The 19,310-nt window shown below is 43.6% G+C and overlaps 1 protein-coding gene and 1 pseudogene across 2 annotated transcripts in view; one reads left to right on the top strand and one right to left on the bottom strand.

Annotated features, from left to right (window-relative positions):
* SORL1 (sortilin related receptor 1) overlaps positions 1-19,310 on the bottom strand; it is a 200,936-nt gene that overhangs the window by 17,322 nt on the left and 164,304 nt on the right. The window contains exons 46-48 of one of the 2 annotated variants that reach the window (XM_055423238.2): positions 16,574-16,766; positions 12,268-12,480; positions 6,855-10,890 (exon numbers count right to left, since the gene is read on the bottom strand). In XM_055423238.2, coding sequence (XP_055279213.1) covers positions 10,823-10,890; positions 12,268-12,480; positions 16,574-16,766 — 474 coding nt within the window. In that variant the 3' untranslated portion in view covers positions 6,855-10,822. Of the gene's footprint in view, positions 1-6,854; positions 10,891-12,267; positions 12,481-16,573; positions 16,767-19,310 lie in introns of those variants that run through there. The other variant, XM_088843032.1, reaches the window with a different exon arrangement.
* Positions 13,102-13,305, top strand: LOC148775570 (small integral membrane protein 20 pseudogene; annotated as a pseudogene).

The raw sequence follows: 19,310 nt of genomic DNA, 5'->3' as shown, positions 1-19,310 counted from the left end.
AGAAGCTGAACTGCAGCCTCCTACCTCCCGCAGTGTAATCATGGGATTCCCCTAGCATAGACATGACCTCAGGCTTTTAGAATTAAGATGGATTAGCTTCCCAATTAGCTGGCCTCAGTTTTCACTTTCATGAAATCACATGTGCCATTTGCACAAGACTCATGAGCGACTTCCCAACCTTGAGCTTTTATTCTCTGTTGCTCCAGAGGGCAAGCATCCTATCCATCTTCATTATTCTCCCAGTGGTTGATGCAGGAAGTAGTCCAGAGGAAGTGCTCCAATAGTATTTGTTTTTTTTAATGTGAACAGTGTATTCTTTTTATATATAATTTATCTATTTAGTTTTGGCTGTGCTCATCCTTTGCTGCTGAGAGGGCTTTTTCTCGTTGTGCTGCGTGGGGGCTACTCTTTGTTGCAGCGCGCCAGCTTCTCATCGTTGTTATGATTTTCTTGTTGTGATGCATGGGCTCTAGGGCGCACAGGCCTCAGCAGCTGCGGCTCCTGGGCTCTAAAGCACAGGCTCAATAGTTGCAGCGCATGGGCTTAGCTGCTCCGCGGCATGTGGGATCTTACCAGACCTGGGATCGAACCTGTCTCCTGCGTTGGCAGGCGGATTCCTTACCACTGAGCCACCAGGGAAGCCACAATAGTATTTTTTGAATGAGTGTTACTCTGGGGTCCAGCAATCAGTGCTTGACTGGCCAGGGAGGTTTTTTATCCTAGTTATAAAATGTGATACATGTTTACTGCAGACATTTTAGGAAACTTAGAAAAACACAAAGAAAATTTTGAATGCCCCTAATTTATCACCAGGAATCTGCTATTAATATTGTAATGAAACTATAAATTCTGGGAATAGGCTGTTTAGGTTTAAATCATGGGTCTGCAACTTGCTAGTTTAAGAACAATGGAAAAGTTACCTTCCCTTTTGTGGTCTGAGTATAATTATTTTTTGGTCATTCTATTAACTTAAGTGTATAATTCAAGTGTAGCACTTAATACATTCACAATTTTGTGCAACCTTACATCACTGTGTAGTTCTGTAACATTTTTCAAATTGGAGTATACTTGCTTTACAATGTTGTGTTAGTTTCTGCTGTACAATAATAGGAATCAATAATATATAATCAATAATTCAATAATGTGAAATCAGCTACATATACACACCTATTTCTTCCCTCTTGAGCCTCCCTCCCACTCCTCTAGGTCATCACAGAGCCTTGCCAGCCTCGAGCTTGAGACCTAACATTAACCTTTGATTCCCTCAGGAACTGCCCCAAACCTCAGAATTCTCTCTTCTTCCTACCTGATCTCTCTGCATCTTAGAGACCTGCAGACATTAACAAGAGATTCCAATAGGGGGCTTGGCTTCTATTCACACAAAATCCACATGTTCTACCCTCCAGCCCCTGTGTATCTGGGCAATGCAGTTTAATATTTAGGAAAACTATTGTGCCACTGAACACATCCCAGTTGAAATGGAGAAAGTGTTCATCATCCAACACTAAATACCTCCAAATCTCCCTCCAAGTCCTTCTTTTCTTCCTACGCCATCCCCCAGAAACTCACAAAGTGATCCCACCACCTTGCTTTAGACCATACACTTCTCCTCTTTAAAGCTTAGACACAGCCCTCTTGGCTACTACTCAGATCACTCTGGGACCAAATACACTCCATATGACAACCATGTTTGCAAAGCATCTTCAGCTTATGTGTCTGACTCATGCTCACTTATGTCTACTTAAGCTGCCCATTTTCTTTGATGAGAAGTACTGTAGCTGTTCATCCCATATTTCGAGCAACCAAAAACTCAACAGGGAAAACTTAGTGAGCCAGAGATGACGAAGTGACTCAAACAAACCCTCCTATGAGTTTCATTAGTGTGGCAGATGAGTCAGAGCACTTGACTGTGATGAAACGTAAAAATGCCATTGAGGGCATGGTGGTCCTCTGATGCCGCTGGTCCTCAGACTATGTCTGTGTCAAAACTGCTTACAGGGACAAAAGGGAAGAGAGTATCGCTCTGTTTTTGAGATCTGCAAAGTCACCTTTGTGGTTGGAATCAAGACTGAACAGGAGTAGCAGAGCCTTGGGAACTTTCCCACATGAACTTAGTCATATTCACAACAGAATTGTAACCAGATACAACTGCTCATATAAAATAAAGTGATAATGGTATCTCTGCGATTAGCAGGAATGCTCATTTCCTTCTTGGTGCTTCTTTCATTTTCCCCAAATTTCTAGAGTGGATATAAAGGCCTTTTATAATCCAAAAAATAATGCTAAATTGGTTAAAATACATTCTATATGTTTACACCCAAATCGGGCTCTCCAAGGGTCACTTGGAGTGTTTGAAAGACTTAAAAGCACAGATTCAGAAACCAGCCCTGCCTCTCCCTGTTGTGTACTTGGGCAAATTTCTTAATCTTTCTGTGCTTTGGTTCCCTTGTCTATTGTTGTCGTTGCTTTAGTCTTGAAGTTGTGTCCGACTGACCCCAAGACTCTCTTGCCAGGCTCCTCTGTCCGTGGGATTCCCCAGGCAAGAATACTGGAGGGGGTTGCCATTTCCTTCTCCAGGAGATCTTCCTGAGCCAGGGATCAAACCAATATTTCCTGCATCTCCTGCACTGGCAGGCAGATTCTTTACCACTGATCCACCAGGGAAGCCCTTCCTTATCTATGAGAATAATAGTATCCTCTTTATAGAATTATTGTGAGGATTCAACGGGTTCATATACAAGAAACCCCCAGAACAATGCCTGGCATAAAACAACTACTTATTTGCTATTGTGATTTATTCCCATAGGACTACCATTACTCAAAATGTTTTTGGACTATCTTTTGGGAATTCTGTGTTCAGGGTCTTAAACGCATTCCCTTGAATCATTTCAATGTGAATAAAATTTCCTCCCTTGAAGATGTGCTGATTCTTGGAAGTTGTCAAGTTGTTTGGTGTTCTAAGTAAGGTGTGTTTATGAAATCAAGAGCTTGATGTTCTTGCACTGCTCATCTATTGTCTATGAAGAGTTCCATAAAAGATATGTGCATACATACCCCTAGATAATTCAATACCACCTAGGGTGTAATCAATTCCTGGGTAACTAATAGATTCCACTTCTGCTACAGAGACGAAAAAATAAAGTTTAAATACGAGACCTCTTCATTCAATTATCTTGAAGGCTTTATGTAAAACCAAAGGGCAAATTTCCTAAAAGGCTGATTTACATTTAAATTCAAGCCTTTTTTTCTTCCTCAGAGTTTGTGGATGCTGAGTTTTAAGTATGATATGTCATTGTTTTCACACAAATATTCCCAAACATTACCAGTTGTCATTTGTCATTAAATAGAGTTGCGACATGACAATGATAAGATTAGCATATTTTAAAGCGTTCACTTTTAAACTTCATTGTTCTTCTGTAAATTGTTGCAGGTTCAAATTACCCTACACATAATCTTTTTTTAAAAAATTAATGGTGCACTGGCATCCAAGCCAGTTAGGGTTGTATGAAAAGAATGACAGCTACTCCTTTTGCTGGGACCCTAAACCCACAGATGGAGAAGCCTGGTGGGCTATAGTCCATGGGGTTGCAAAGAGTTGGACACAACTGAGAGGCTAACACTAACGGTCCTGTGTAAGTCTACCTAGCACACTAACAGAACATGGTGCAATCGTGGGCCCCACCCTATACAGAAATAAAGGTGAGTAGAATGTGCACTGAACGCGGATCCCTCTGGCGGCTCAGTGGTTAGGACTTGGCACTTTCACCGCTGTGAGCCCGGGCTCCATCTCTGGTTGGGGAACTAAAATGCCACAAGCCACACAGAGTGGCCCAAAGAACAGGGGTAAAAAAAAACATGCACTGAACATCCTTTCCTAAGACGCAAAGGATTTGATAAAAATCTAACTGGGTTGTTACAAAGCAAAAGAATCCTTTGTGTTTCCGATTACTGAATTCTTTAAAAAAAATTTTTTCCCCAATTCTATAAAAAAAAGGCTTCATTGATCTAGTACCAGTAGGGAATATTGTGTTCCACATAAATGATTTTGCAAAGAAATTTAAATTTACCTGTCTCCAAATGTCATTTTCAATCTTTCCAGTGGAAATCGTTCAAAAAGGAATTACCTCTACCCTTGAATTCCTTAAACAGTATTACTATTACAGACCTCTAACATGGTACCAAGGGCAAAGTAGCATGGTAAAAAAAACAAACAAGAATGGGCTAAATCTAGAGTAGAGACTTGATTCTGCCACTTACTACATGTGAGATCTTGGATGAGTCACTCGTCCTCTCTTATGACCAACTGTCCTCATCTCTTAACACACTGTGGTGACCTGAGAGGCAAGAAAGTCCAAAAGCGATGGGGTATAGGCATGCATGTGACTGATTCATTTTGCTGTTACAGTAGGAACGGACACAATTCATGCTCATGCTTAGTCCTGTCCGACTCTTTGTGACCCCACGGACTGTAGTCCACCAGGCTCCTCTGTCCACGGGATTTTTCAGGCAAGAATACTGGAATGAGTTGCCATTTCCTCCTCCAGGGGATCTTCCTGACCCAGGGATTGAACCCATTTCTCTGGCATCTTCTGCACTGGCAGGTGGATTCTTTTACCACCAAGACACCTGGGAAGAATTGTAAAGCAACTATACTCCAATAACAATTAATTTTTTAAAATTATCTAAATCACAGGATCAACTTTAGGATTAAAAAAAAAACATTTTAGAGTTTAGCACAGCAACTGGCAAAGAACAGGTGCCAAACATCAGGAAACTATTATTATTTTAATCAAATGGGCTATAGGACATGTAGGACTCTGTCCCTTTGGGGCCAACCAGGGCTCTACTAAATAGCCCCAAAATCTTTTGTTGAATTCCTTTATCTCTAATAGAGGTTTTCTGATAGTCTACATTTTCTGATAGCTTTTCAACTTTGTTGTTAGGGCTTCAGCCTTGGTAGTCTCCTTCTGTTTTTAACTGGAACTGGAGATTCATAGGCAACACAAGTAGGCAGAGTTTGGGAGCTACCCTGTGGGCCCAAGGACTCAAAACCAGCGTCCTTTCAGAGTTACTTTCAAACCAACACACAATGGAATCACCTTAGAGAAATAACCGCTCTCAAGCCAAGAAGGTATCATAGCCCAGTCTGAATGCAGTTAACATCACTACAGAATGTTTCGGTGCAGAGAGGCATGAACTCAACTGCATAACAAAAAGATAAGTCAGGGTGGCAAACACAGGTGGTGCCCAAGCCCAGTCCAGGGGAAACTTCAGCAAAGAGACAACAAGGATTAAGACCCCATTGGTAGTGGGAGGGAGGTTCAGGAGGGGATATATGTATATCTAGGGCTGATTCATGTTGATGTATAGCAGAAACCAACACAACATTGTAAAGCAATAAAGCAATCATCCTTCAATCAAAAAAAAAAAAGACCACACTGGAAGGACTTCCCTGGCAGTGCAGTGGTTAAGAGATTTTGCCTTCCAGTCAGGGAAACTAAGATCCCACATACCATGTGGTCAAAAAACCCAAAATATGAAACATAAGCAATGTTATAACACGTTCAATGAAGACTTAAAAATTTGTCCACATGAAAGAAAAAAATCTTAAAACAAAAACGGACCCAACTGGCAAGACCTTTTTAAATAGAAATGGACACAGGGAATGACCTGTATCAAGGTTTCAAATATTAAGTTCATATGGAGTAGATTATTCCTCTAGTGGACTGTCAATCACTCATTGTTGCCCATTCAGGATTCACTGGATAACCGCTATTTATGCCCAGCCCCTCCCACTTTTTCTCTGCACCCCAGCTCACCAAACAACCTTCTTGTTGCAACTGGCTCCTCCCAGTAGAGCTCCCGATGCAGGGAGAATGCTCGGGGCACACTCACCTGCTAAGAGATAGGGCAATTTCCTGAGGTTAGTTCATGCATGGGCATTTTGTCATGAATCAGTCTCATGAGCTTATTGAAGGTGCATTTGTCCTCAAGAGACTGAACTATCTAAGCCTGGAAACCTAAGGACACTATGACCAGTGGGTAGCTATCCCCTTGGGATTTTCCCGGGCATGAGACACTGGATTGAGGGTGTTCATCCTGACAGTGAATGGTGACAGGAGGCAGACGGCACAGTGATACAGAACAGGAGTATTGTTCTACTGAAGGATGGTTTTGGCATTTTACTTTCTGGTTAAGCAAATTCCTTAACTTCTCTGAGCCTGTTTTTCCTCATCTACCAAACAGGATGATAAAACTTCAGAGATTGATTTTTGGCCCAATATTTAAACAAAGAGCAACATCCCGGAAGAAGTTACACCAGAATATCTGCCCTGTCCCGCCTGTTCCATACTACCTCCCCAGCCCTGACTCTGCAGGTCCACCTGCTTTTCATCACCAATCAGAGGCAAGTGCAGCATCCTTCTCCGACTTTGTTGCCTCCAGAAGCCTTCCAAAAGTGTTCTCTACACACAGCTCATCACACTGCTTCTCATCTCCTCTCAGATTTGAAAACTGCCCTCTTAGCAAATCGTCTCCTAGGAAAGGTAGTTACGGCTTTAAGGGAGCCACATTAGTCTTCGCCGCTGTGGAACAATTTTATTTACTTCAAAACAGCCATCACGTCTCCCCCCGGCTTCAGCCACTGCAAAGACATCGTGTTCTTCAACGATCCACTGTCTGAGAACCAGCTTGTTAATAACAAAATTATTCCAGGTCTCAGTGTTCTTTCATCTATGAAATAAACATGCTTTTAAAACATGACAAATCAAACGGTGTTTGGAGACCATATTAACCATCTTCACTGCACTCCAAAGAACAACTCGAGACGCGTAAAGTGGATTTTCAAAGAAGTGTTTTCTTGACCCAGTTAAATTTTTATTCAGTGAAAAAAGTTGACATTGAGACAAAAATGATCTTAAGACTGTGTGACAATAGAGTAAAATCTTCAGCATAAACCAGTGATTCGGAAACTTATCAAGGCAACTGAAATCATAAATATCTAATTTCACTTTGGAGAGAAACAAGTACACAGTGTTTCACTTGAAGAGCAGAGTAGGCCTTTATTTTGCTGCAAATACTTTCGATTTTTGCCTAAAGGTTCTAATAATTCATAACAAGAGGTTTTAAGTGTGAAATGACATGGAATATCAGAGAACAATGTTACATCTCAGCATTCATATTTGTTCCATTTGAGCTATTACACAGGAAACTAATACCATTCTCAGGTTACTTGGCTCTGATGATTTAATTCAAAATATGGCTGCTCAAAATTAGTGGGCAGAAACATACATACAACCCATCCTCTCTCAAACCGTGTTCACTGGGGGTACCCCTTCTGAAAACACGTTTATCGTCCATGTACCCAACAGCACACACAGTCTCTTGCTATCTGCTCCTACCTCAGACTTGCATAGAAAGTAGTCTATATAAACTTAATGCACTGGCTTTAATTACACAAAAATTGTACCTGAAAGACAGCACACACTTCCTTTAAGAAAAATAATGCAATAGCAATGTCATGATACTATCCCCACACGAGTGGAGATTCTGCACAGAGTTTTATTCAGAGTCAATTCCTAAAATCAATATGGAGGTGGCATCCAGTTTGCTGACTTGCCTGGGTCTTTTCTCAGAGGGACTCCCCCCCAAATTCTGCAAAGAAGAGAAACATCTCAGGGATTCACCGTGACATTCTCAGTGGGAAAGTGACCAACCTATCCTGAGAGGATGGGGTTTCTGCCCTTAGGGAAGCGCTGAGAACATGATCTCACTAGATGGAGAGTGACCACTGGGTGAATATTCAGAGGAAGGGTTCTCCAGTCTTCCTGCTCCAAATGTCCTTCCATGGTTGAAGCAGAGCTTCATCAAGTGGGTCACACATGAACATGCAGCTGTGTCCCACATGTGTCCCCCTAAAATATCCCATAGTACTAACACAGATGTACCCTCTTCCCCAAATCAGAAGTTTCAACCAGTTACCCAGCTTCGTAACTATACACCCAGCTTGCCAGGGCAGCCAGCAGTCATGGGAGCATCTCTCACCTGTCTGGAAAAGGTTCTGCATAGGCATGGCTTCTCCCTGGACTCCTCTACAGGACTCTACTCTCTGTTATTTCATCCACACAGACCCACATCTCCTAAGGCTCAAGGGGCAGTCAATCCATCCAGGGCAAAACCAGCTTCCAGAGAAAATCTGTATACAGTTCCCCTGCCCGCCATATTATAGTGGTCCACTGGCGGTCCGTTGTCGTCCACGTGGATGTGGGCTTCTGACATTCTAATGCATCCTGGGAGAAAACAAAGCCTTGCATCCTGTACAGTGTGAACTCTGGAGGTGGCATCTCCAACGAGGTATGAAAGCCCCTTCTTCAGGGGCTTCAATTGGTCACAGTGAAGACAGTTATCTGGTCACCTTCAAAGGCTCCACAGAGTCTCTGCTCTCATTTCCTCTTGTCCCTCCCACCTCAGGACTCTCACAGACGGCATATATACATCAAAACTTCACAAAGCTATGCAGAGCGAGGTGACAGTGCGTGCTTCAATAGTTCATAAAAATATACAATTTACACATAGCTGCATCTGTCTAGCTTAGTCTTCAGGAACTTAGCTCTTCTGTTTATATAAAATACTCTAGCCCTAAAAGGCTGCTTGTTCTCAAACAGCCCAGTGGCATTTTCCAAGGAGAGGGTGATGGCCAGTCTATACAGTACGGTGCACTAAGCATTGGCAGGCACTGGGAACAAGACTCGGATGCTCAGAAATATCTCAAGTTGCCAACTGGAGATATGTGCTCGGTAGAAAGGCTTGCCTATGGAAGAACTAAATATAAAATCTCAGCGCCTTTGATATCAGCTTTCACAAATGCCCCCCAAATTTGGCAGGAAAAGAAAAACTTTCTAGTGGTTCGATTAAATGACTTGCCTCCCACGAGATCATTCATCTTTCAGTTACTTAAAGTGCTTATTTAAATGGGAAGGTGGTAGGGCTTGGAGCTTTGAACGAAACTCCAAGGTAAGACACAAGATAAAGCCAAAGAAATTCCAGTTTTTCAAAACATAACACAGGAAAGAGAAGGAAATCATGCTGGAAGAAGGCTAGTCATTTACCACCATTCGCAACATCCTAACATCTACAGTTGAAAATACTCCTCAAGCAAAACATATATATACACAAATAAAAATTTTTTTAACTAAAAAAACACTTTAATTGGCTCTTTGTTTCCCAAACACTCCACAAGTAGAATAAAACTATGTTGTCAGCCAAGAATGATACTCTTGGTTAAAAGAAAGCAAAGACTTGTGAGAGGGTGATGTGTTGCATCAAAGAGGAGATGGGGTTTTGACAAAGCCTGCAGGTGAGGGACACGATGCCAAAGCATGGCTTTGGAATAGCCCCAGAGCTCACTGCTTCTCAGCTGGGAAGAACTTCTGCAGTGAGGTGCATACAGTAGCCATCACAACAATAGGTCTCAAGAGCGGGCATCAGTCCCCACTGGATCTCACATACCTACCAAGAGGCCATGGTCTGAATACAGGGGAGGCACTGAAGGGAGAAGGACATAGCCCAGCTTATCTTACAAAGAACATCAATTCTAGCACTGCTGCTACAGTGAGCAAGATTGAATGGTCTCAAATTCACACATCTCCTGGAAGAGTGCATAGCATTTTCTCTTAAAATTGGGCAGGGGTGCAGGCGAGGGAGGTGGAAGAAGAGAATTTAAAAAAAAAAAAAAGAGAGAGAGAAGGCACTGACCCAATTCAAAGTGACTGCATATATCAGTGTGGATTTTTAAGGACAGGAAGTGGCCACCTCAACACAAACATAAAACTTTCCATTTGAGATTCTTCAGTGCTAAGTAAAAGTGAACCAAAAAAAATAAAATAAAATCCCCCCAAAAGGAAAAATTAGGTACCCTATCTGCCAGTGTAATTATCATGGCACAGATCTAGAATTCTCTCCCACAGCCAGAGTAATTTTTTGCAATGACAATGATACCAGTGGAGAATAAAGCAGTGCTATCATTTTGTAGCTGTGAAAGCCACGTCTTGCACAGAGGTGTGTGCAGTGAGAGTCCATACATTAGCATAAGAGAAAAAGTACTGCTTGCAGGGCTTCCCAAGCTACAGCTCTGTTTAGGGCGGAAATGGAGCAATGACTCAACAGGCTCTTCTGCCAAACACCATCGTGTGACACACGAGTGAATAAAAATGGATTGTTTCCGGAATGGCAACAAAACTGCTTCTGCTCCTCATCGTCCAACCCTGCAGGCAGGGGCGCTCATAAATTTTGTGGTGTCAGATGACCACTGAAGCCTGGCCCTACACAGAGTCCCAATAAATTAACAAAATAAAAGAAATGCCCCCCCTTCATACACCCAAACACTTTTGTATAAACTACCTGCAAACAAAAATTTAAATTTGAGCTTACTTTCAAGGAGGAGGGGTTCTACCCATCACTCTCTCTTGAAGTCTTTATTAAATACATTTCTGCATCTTAGAAAAATAAAAAGAATGGCCAATTTATTGAACCAAAATTATCTCACAGACTTAAAAGCATGCCCAGTAAGCACAGCCCTGTAAGACTATATTAATATCAAATCAAAGCAATTTGGTTACTAAAATCAACCTGGTTTGAAGTTCACAGTTGATTACGACAAAGTTTATTCATTCCTTTCTTTCCTTTTTTTTTTTTTTTTGTTTTGTTTTTGGCCCATATAAAAATAACATATTGCAACTCAAAGTGCATCTTTTAAAATAAACCATCAACTATCTTTATCAAATAAAATATTTACAACATTTGGTTTCTAGTGAGGAAAGCTCTTTCAGGCTATCACCATGGGGACATCGTCGGAAAATCCAGTTATCATCGGAGCATCTTCATCGTCCTCCCCTAAAGGCAAGACAGTCAGTCTTTGGTGAGTTCCGGGGCACTTCTGCCTGAACCCAACCTCCCACCGCTGACCCCCATCCCTACATCACAAGCCCCAGCTAGAAAAGTCAGCAGCAGAGCCAGCCAGGCACAAGAATCAGTGCTGAAACCAGCCCAGCTTCTGACATTTTTGAGTCACCTGTTCCCCATCAACAGGTGGCCAACCGTCTTTTCATGGTAGCTTGAACTTAACCAAAAAAGGAAAGTAAATTTAAAGAGGGGGGGATCTTATTATCCGTCCCAAACTCCAATGGGTGGCTTAGGTGCCCCAGTTTGGTTATCCACACCCTACGCTAGCATGGTGAAAGTCATCATATGTTTCATACACACTGGGTTGGCCAAAAAGTTCCTTTGGGTTTTACAGGTGTGTCAAGTATACCTATTAATTGTAGTAACTCACAAAGATATAACCAAAATTCATCTTTGGCTGGCCAAAATAAAAATTGCTGGTCATAGGCATTAGTTTTGCAAAAATCCCCCAGTCAGTAATGAGTTAATTGTATTTATTAAGTAGTTCATTCCCTCCATGAGCATTTTGGATTTTGGAATTTGAGCATGCAAACATTTATATAAGAACGGGGACATTTCCTTCTCTTCCCCAGGTCATATACCACCGATATGTAAAAGAAGAATGGCCAGTGAGGCTGTGCTACCCACGGGAGAGAGAAACAGTATGACGGGAAGGGTAATTTGGACAGAGACCGATGAAGTAAGCATGGCTTTTTGTCAGTCAAGACAAACATCTCCAAAGATGTCAGACCTCTGCATGTGAGGGATGAGAGGGGTCGGAAGTTCCTGAGAATCTGCTGCCACTTTGGGAACACCCAAAGCCCAGGCAGGGTCTGCCCATCCTTTGTGTATAAGGCAAGCTCCCACCTGTCCTTTGACAGAACTCCCTGTCTTGAGCATGCTATCAAAAAGTTTTGTTCAGTTGCTCAGTCGTGTCCAATTCTTTTGTGACCCTATAGGCTGTAGCCCACCAGGCTCCTCTGTCCATGGGCTTTCCCAGGCAAGAATACTGGAGTGCATTGCCATTTCCTTCTCCAGGGGATCTTCCCAGACCAGGGATCAAACCCACATCTCCTGCATTGGCAGATGCATTCTTTACCACTGAGCCACCAGGGAAGCCCCCACTGAACAGAGGACTGTTATTTTAATTGAGAAGCAATTGCAAAGTAAAGGGCTCCAACTGATTCACCACAAAGCAGTGGGATCATCAGTTAATGAAGAACTTGGCTAGCGTCAAAAGATGAGCTCAAGGTAGGCAATTCCTCAGCAAGCCCCTGGCCTTGTGGGGTCTGCTCCGGGAGGGAGAACCTTGCACCCTGTCCCACTCACCCAGGTCATCCCCCGAGGAGAAGATGGCCGAGCCCAGCCTGGAACTGTAGTGGCTGTTGGCAAAAGCCGTGAAGCTGCTCTGTAGCCTCCGATGCTTTGTGTATAGGATGGCGAACCCAACGCCCAGGCTCAGCAGGATCAGGAATAAGATGGGGACCACCACGGCAGCTACATCGGTAGATCTGGCAGCCTGGATCACTGATGCATCGCCACCTGCCAAAGCAAGACAACAACCCATAAGGCCCCCATGGGAGGGCAGGAAAAGGGACCAGGCATCCCCTTGCCGCCCCAGCTACCCAAATGATGCCAAGAGTCTGCAGCAGCTCCCTGAATCGCCTGTCCCATGTGGCACGTTCCTGCACGTGACACCCGAATGTTTCCCAACTCCTCACCACGAGCTGATGGAGGACAGGCCTCATGCGTGCAAATACGGTAATTACATCAGGCTCCTAATCACTGCCTCGTTGGTTATTTAGATAATCTCTTGGAAGGGAGACCTTTGTTGGGGTATCAACACTGATTTCATTAGCATTATTACTTAAGACCACTTGCTTGCCTTACATAAGAGGATGTGAAATCAGACCACTAATTAACGAGATTGCAATTATTTCCCCCTACTTGGCACCAAAGTCACTCTGAACTGCAATTACCTGAAGCTCCATTAAGTGATACAAACGAGATTCCTTTACTGCAATACTGACTTAACAGCTCGTGAAGTTTTATGAGGTTTATTTTTTTACTTAAAAGAGAAAGAGGGAATCTTTCCATATACATTTAACATTTTTTAAAAGCTCTCTTCAGACTCGGAGAATCTGGGTAGCCCTGGCTGGAGCCATGTCCCAGAACCTACACACCATTCTCATTTTCGGCGGCTTCATCTCCCTGATCGGCGCCACCTTCTACCCCATCTACTTCCGGCCCTTAATGCGGCTGGAGGAGTACAAGAAGGAACAAGCCATAAATCGAGCTGGTATTGTTCAAGAAGAGGTGCAGCCACCAGGGTTGAAAGTGTGGTCGGATCCCTTTGGCCAGAAATGAGAAGACTAACACCACCTCTAATTATGAAAGTAGATTCATGCTTTCAGTTCTGCAGCAAGTGCAATAAGTCACCTGGCTAGAGAACGCTGGCTGGAGCAGAAAACTCTAGCAGGCCGTAAAGAGTCCTGTGCATGAGGATTACGTCCCTTCTTAAAAGAACCATGGAACAAATCATACTATTAGGAGGGTTTTCATGATTTGGTTTCCTCTCTAAAAAGGAAGCTGTCTCACTCAGATGGACTTGAAGGCTATCTACATATTATTCAGTCTCTACCTCTTAGCCAGCCAAGCTGTGATATGAATACAAGCAACCAGTAGACTGGGGAAGATTCTAGACTGTTTTGCCATTCTCCAAATAGGAAATTTCAGGGGAAAACTACTATATTGAGCAGCCTCATAGGGCTCATTGAAAATGTTCGGTTCAGTTCAGTTCAGTCGCTCAGTCGTGTCCGACTCTCCGCGACCCCATGAATCACAGCACGCCAGGCCTCCCTGTCCATCACCAACTCCTGGAGTTCACTCAAACTCATGTCCATCGAGTCGGTGATGTCATCCAGCTATCTATCTCATTCTCTGTCGTCCCCGTCTCCTCCTGCCCCAATCCCTCCCAGCATCAGAGTCTTTTCCAGTGAGTCAACTCGTCGCATGAGGTGGCCAAAGCAGCAGAGACATTACTTTGCCAACAAAGGTCCATCTAGTCAAGGCTATGGTTTTTCCAGTGGTCATGTATGGATGTGAGAGTTGGACTGTGAGGAAGGCTGAGCGCCAAAGAATTGATGCTTTGGAACTGTGGTGCTGGAGAAGACTCTTGAGAGTCCCTTGGACTGCAAGGAGATCCAACCAGTCCATTCTAAAGGAGATCAATCCTGGGTGTTCATTGGAAGGACTGATGCTAAAGCTGAAACAAGTTGATAAAACTCTTTGAAGACAAGGTACATTGTACTCTTTAAGAATAAATAGTTCAACTCTACTGTCTCATTAGGAAGGTTGCTGCATGAGAAATAAATAAATTTGAAGCAAACTAAAAAATAAAATAAAAGCTCTCTGCAAAGCCTTTTGGGTGTCTATCACCTGTCAGTGATACTCCCTTCCCACTGTCTTCAACAAATACTAGCTTTGTCATGATGCACTGATACAGCTGTAGCAAAAGGACTCTGTTGGGTTTGCGCCAGTCTTTCTGGAAAGGGCACTTTGTATGGCAGAAATCCTGCAGAAAGTCTGACCTGCGGGAGGAACACAGTCATGTGAGTCAGTTTTAGCTAAGGAAGCAAAGTGGACTTCCTTGGTCTCCATGAGAAGCCTCATGAGGTTTGATGCTGTTTCTTGGTGCAGGGTGAGGAGATGGAGCCAGGCCTCCTGCTCATGCGGAAAGTTCAGTACTTACACAGGGGTTCATCACAACAGGTCCCCATAAAGATGAGCCAGAGAACAGCCATTTCCTGCAAGCCTTATATAACAATTCAATATCCCTGTCTTTCATTTCCTTCACTATTGACTTTACTAGACAAAACTTGCCCCAATCTCAATCACGTGTCCCAGCCTAATCTCAACTGTGAAGCGGTAAACAGGGGGAAAGCTCTGGGCTGGAGCAGTCAAGAGGAAGCCAGCACGGCGGAGGCGACAGAAATGGAGGCGTTCCCACCCCCACCCACCTCCAAGGGGATGTGAATATCACAGGGCAGGATGTGGTCCAAGGAAACGTCTACCCAAGCAATTCTCCCACCTGACAATCCTGGCTTTACAAAGGCAGCTGGAACATGTCCTCAAGGCAGTTTCCCCCAAAGTCTATTTCACAGGTTGCTACTTGGTTTTACTTAAAAAGGAGGCTCTGTTTAAGAAACACTAAGACAAGAATCTGGTTGGTTGTTTTCTGTAGGAACTTTACAGAACTGCGAACAGGCTACAATTCTCCAAAGGGATGTGATGTACCAGGTTTTCCTTTTTTTTTTTAATTTTTATTTATTTATTTTTGGACCCCCTGGGCCTTTATTGCTGGGCATGGGCTTTCTCTAGCTGTGGCGAGTGGGGGCTACTTTCCAGTTGCAATACGTGGGTTTCTTATCACAGTGGCTTCTCTGTTGCAGTGCATGGGCTCTAGGCACACAGGCTTTAGCAGTTGCATTGCTCGGGCTTAAGAGTTGCACCACTCGTGCTCTAGAGGGCGGGCTCAGTAGCTGTGTGTGGTGCATGGGTTTGGTTGCTCCTCGGCATGTGGAATCTTCCTGGCCCAGGGATGGAACCTGCGTCTCCTGCACTGTCAGGCAGGTTCCCATCCACTGCGTCACTAGGAAAGACCCAAGGTCTCCTTCTTTTAGAGAGATGCCAAGGATAGGTTATTCCACTAGAAGCCACCCTGGGAAGGGTGATAGAACAGACAACAGGTCTAACATAAGACTCTGAGCTCAAGCACTGGTTGGTTGTTGGCTAGGAGTAAGTGGAAATAAACAGACCAGTGATAAAACATCTTTGAAATCCCGGGTAAGCTATTATGACCTGAGCAGAATTTCTGTGTAAATGGGAGGTTCCTCTCCCTTGCCATAAGCATAGCCCCACACTGCTGTCTGTGAGTGTCCAGAAGACAGAGATCCCAGACTGACCTCAAGATCTGATCTGAGGGTGACAGCAAAGATGAAGGGAAGGCTGGGAAGTCAGTGACGTTGTGATGAGATAATCTATTGACTTGGAAAATCATGGGGAATATTAGCATACTAGAGGTTCTGAAAGGTCTCCAGAAAATAAAAACAAAACTCATTAAGCTATGGCTTCCCAAACAGAATCTCCTTTTTAAACAAAACATTTCCTTTCTTCTGACTTACATTCAGAATATGGTCACCTTGTAACCCTAGCACCTCACACCATACCTGACTAGGGAAGGATTTGTTAAATAAATCAATGGATGATTAAGCTGATGCATAAACGATTTTCTTCAGCACTGCAAAAATATTTCAAATGCATTTTCAGAAAGGCACATGTTCATCAAGGGCTTCCCAGGTGGCGCTAGGGGTAAAGAACCTGCCTGCCAATGTAGGAGACAGGAGACGCGGGTTCGATCTCCAGGTCAGGAAGATCCCCTGGGGGAGGGCATGGAAACCCACTCCAGTATTCTTGCCTGGAGAATACCATGGACTGAGGAGCCTGGAGGGCTATAGTCCATAGGCTCGCAAAGAGTCTGATATGACTGAAGTGACTGAGCACGCACGGACACGTTCATCAAACCACACTACATCCTTGATATATTTCCTGGGAAATAGTAGCAACAGTGACTTACCAGACCCCAACTCATCATAAAGCAGGACAGCAGGCTCCCCACAAATCTGGCTGCCGAAAAGACATCGTGCTTGGACAGTGAAAGTATAATTATGACCCAATTTCAGGTTGGAAATTTTAAAGAAATTGTCAGTAGTATTCCCAAGGTAAGCCGAGATATTCATGACACTATCGAACATGTGTATCTCGTAGCCCTGAAAACAAACACAGGGGGACTGCTCAGGAAGTTAAACGTGGAAACCGACAGCTTCTATTATAGGTTACAACTTTATATGAGCTCCTTCCTGCAGGGATTTATAGAGGTTAAAGCATTTTGAGTTTCCTACCAGTACTTTATACATTATCACTGAGATTAGATTCAGAAAATGGGCATTTTCTCATCCCCAAAGTCTAAAATAACTACCACATCCGCTTCTGAGCCACATAGCAGAAGTGGAAAAACAAAAGTCATTTTAACAAACACTGATTTTTCAAAGTTCTGGTTGGTTCACTCATTTCCAGGAATGTTTAACATGCCACAAAGAATCCATACAATTAAAGCAACAGTTCACTGTAACAGGATTGGACTAATCCAGGTAGCAGTGGATTCCAGCCATGAGGTAAAAAAAAAGAAGGAATTTGCAATAGTGAAAACGAGACATCGCTCCTTAAAACAGCCTGAGGGAACTCCACTGTTAGCTGCCGGCTCACTTCCTATCTCCTTTCTTTCTGACTCTTCCAAGCTGATCTTAGCCCCAGTCCAGCCTGGCCTTGAACCCAGAAGCACTGCAGCAGCTCAGATCTATTCACTGGGGGAGTTTGGAATAAACCTCCTACTTAGACCAATTCAGGGCGAGTCCTTGGCTCCTGTGCAGGAAAAGTCCCTCCTGGAACAGCCCGAACCCAGCATGCGGGCTGGGATCAGGACTGACTTCCAGACTTCTAGGTCAATCTCCAAGTTTTCCAGCGTCAGAGCTACCGGCACCTCCTCTGTCCCCGCAAAACCCCTTCTCTCTCTCTCTACTCACATATTGGGCCCCACGGCATAATCATGATCCCCTGGTTCTTGTTCTGTTGACCTGCACCTTCTCTGAACTCCAAGTCAGGTAGCAGGAAGAAGGACCTGTCCAGCTTAGGTCAGAACCCTCCGATGGGAATGGAACACGGACTGCAAGCCCAACCTTTATAAAGCTGGGCTCCTGCCATCATGACAACTGGGTGTCCTGGACCACCTGCCTGGAGTCTCCATTCCTACATCCTTGTTTATAAACTAGTAACTAGCATTTATTATCTTCTATCTAACATATATGTGATATAGGACATTTGTAAAACACCTAAAGGTATTTTTAAAAAAACGGAAAAAGATACAAATGTTAGCCACCCAAAATTTACTGGACTGATCCTTTTCTGGTGGGCATTAGGGTGTCTCTTCTTAATTACTGTCATAAATAAAATTCTTTATGCACATTTGTTTCCTTAGAGTAAAATCCTAGAAGAATTACTGGATCAAAGGATGTCATATTTTCAATGTTTCTGATACCTACTTAAGTGCCTTACAGAAGGTGGAGCCCATTCTTTCTCCCAGGGGGCTCCTCTTTCCAGCTATGACTCTCTTACTGGTACTATCCCTCCCCAAAACTTTTGTCAATGTAATGGGAAAGCACTGTATCTTTGCTGCAAGTTTAGATTTCTAGTGGGGCTGAAACTATTTTCTTTTGCTCACTGTTGCTTGAAACTTTTAACTTTGTTACCTGTACCTTATTCAAAATGAGAATAAGCTGACCCTTGAACAATGTGGCAGTTGGGGCTCTGACCCTCAAAAATCTGAGAATGACTTAGAGTGCATCCTCTGGATTCGTGGTTCTGTATCTTTGGATTCAACTATCTGCAGATTGTCTGGTATATTAAGTCCCCTACACATGAACGAGTTCCATTCAGAGAGTGCGTTTGTAAGTCCAATTTGTTTGTTAAGTTCAACAAAGTTAGCCCAGGTACCCGACTAACACAATTGGCTCTCTACCACTACTTTTATACTTCCTTCCGGACATTCCAGGGCTGCCCTGGTGGCTTAGTCAGTGAACAATCTGCCTGCAATGTAAGTGACCTGGGTTCAATCGCTGTGTTGAAAAGATCCCCTGGAGAAGGAAATGGCAACCACTCCAGTATTCTTGCCTGGGAAATCCCATGGACAAAGGAGCCTGGCGGGCTATAGTCCAAGGGGTCACAAAGAGTCGGACATAACTTAGCGACTAAACCATCCACATCTGGACGTTCTGGGCTGGAAATAAAGATGCTGTACTACTATACTCTATACAGTGAAAAGTGAAAGTGTTAGTCACTCGGTCGTGTCCAACTCTTTACGACCCCATGGAAGGCCCACCAGCCTTCTCAGTCCATGGAATTCTCCAGGCAAGAATACTAGAGTGGGTACCAATTCCCTTCTAAAAGGGATCTTTCTGACCCAGGGATTGAACCTGGGTCCCTTGCATTGAAGGCAGATTCTTTACCATCTGAGCTACCAGCGAAGCCCACTCTATACTGTAAAGTACACAAAAGCACAACCACTTGTAGAGGATGCAAACATGTGACAACCCATACCAGACATGTGAACTAATTAACGTGACTGGACATGTGAACCCACGTTCTCATCTTTGGAAGTTCACAATCTGAAAGTTCATATGCAGGGGACTTACTGTGTTGCAGGTTATCTGTGGACGTGCATAATTCAACTCTGTATTTTTCAAGGGTCGTATTTCTGT

The sequence above is a fragment of the Moschus berezovskii genome, chromosome 14 (genome assembly GCF_049115385.1).
Source record: "Moschus berezovskii isolate FMDL1 chromosome 14, NW_MosBer_1.0, whole genome shotgun sequence".
Classification (NCBI taxonomy): Eukaryota; Metazoa; Chordata; class Mammalia; order Artiodactyla; family Moschidae; genus Moschus; species Moschus berezovskii.
Note: the sequence above shows the minus strand (reverse complement) of the source record. Positions and strands in the feature narration are given on the sequence as shown.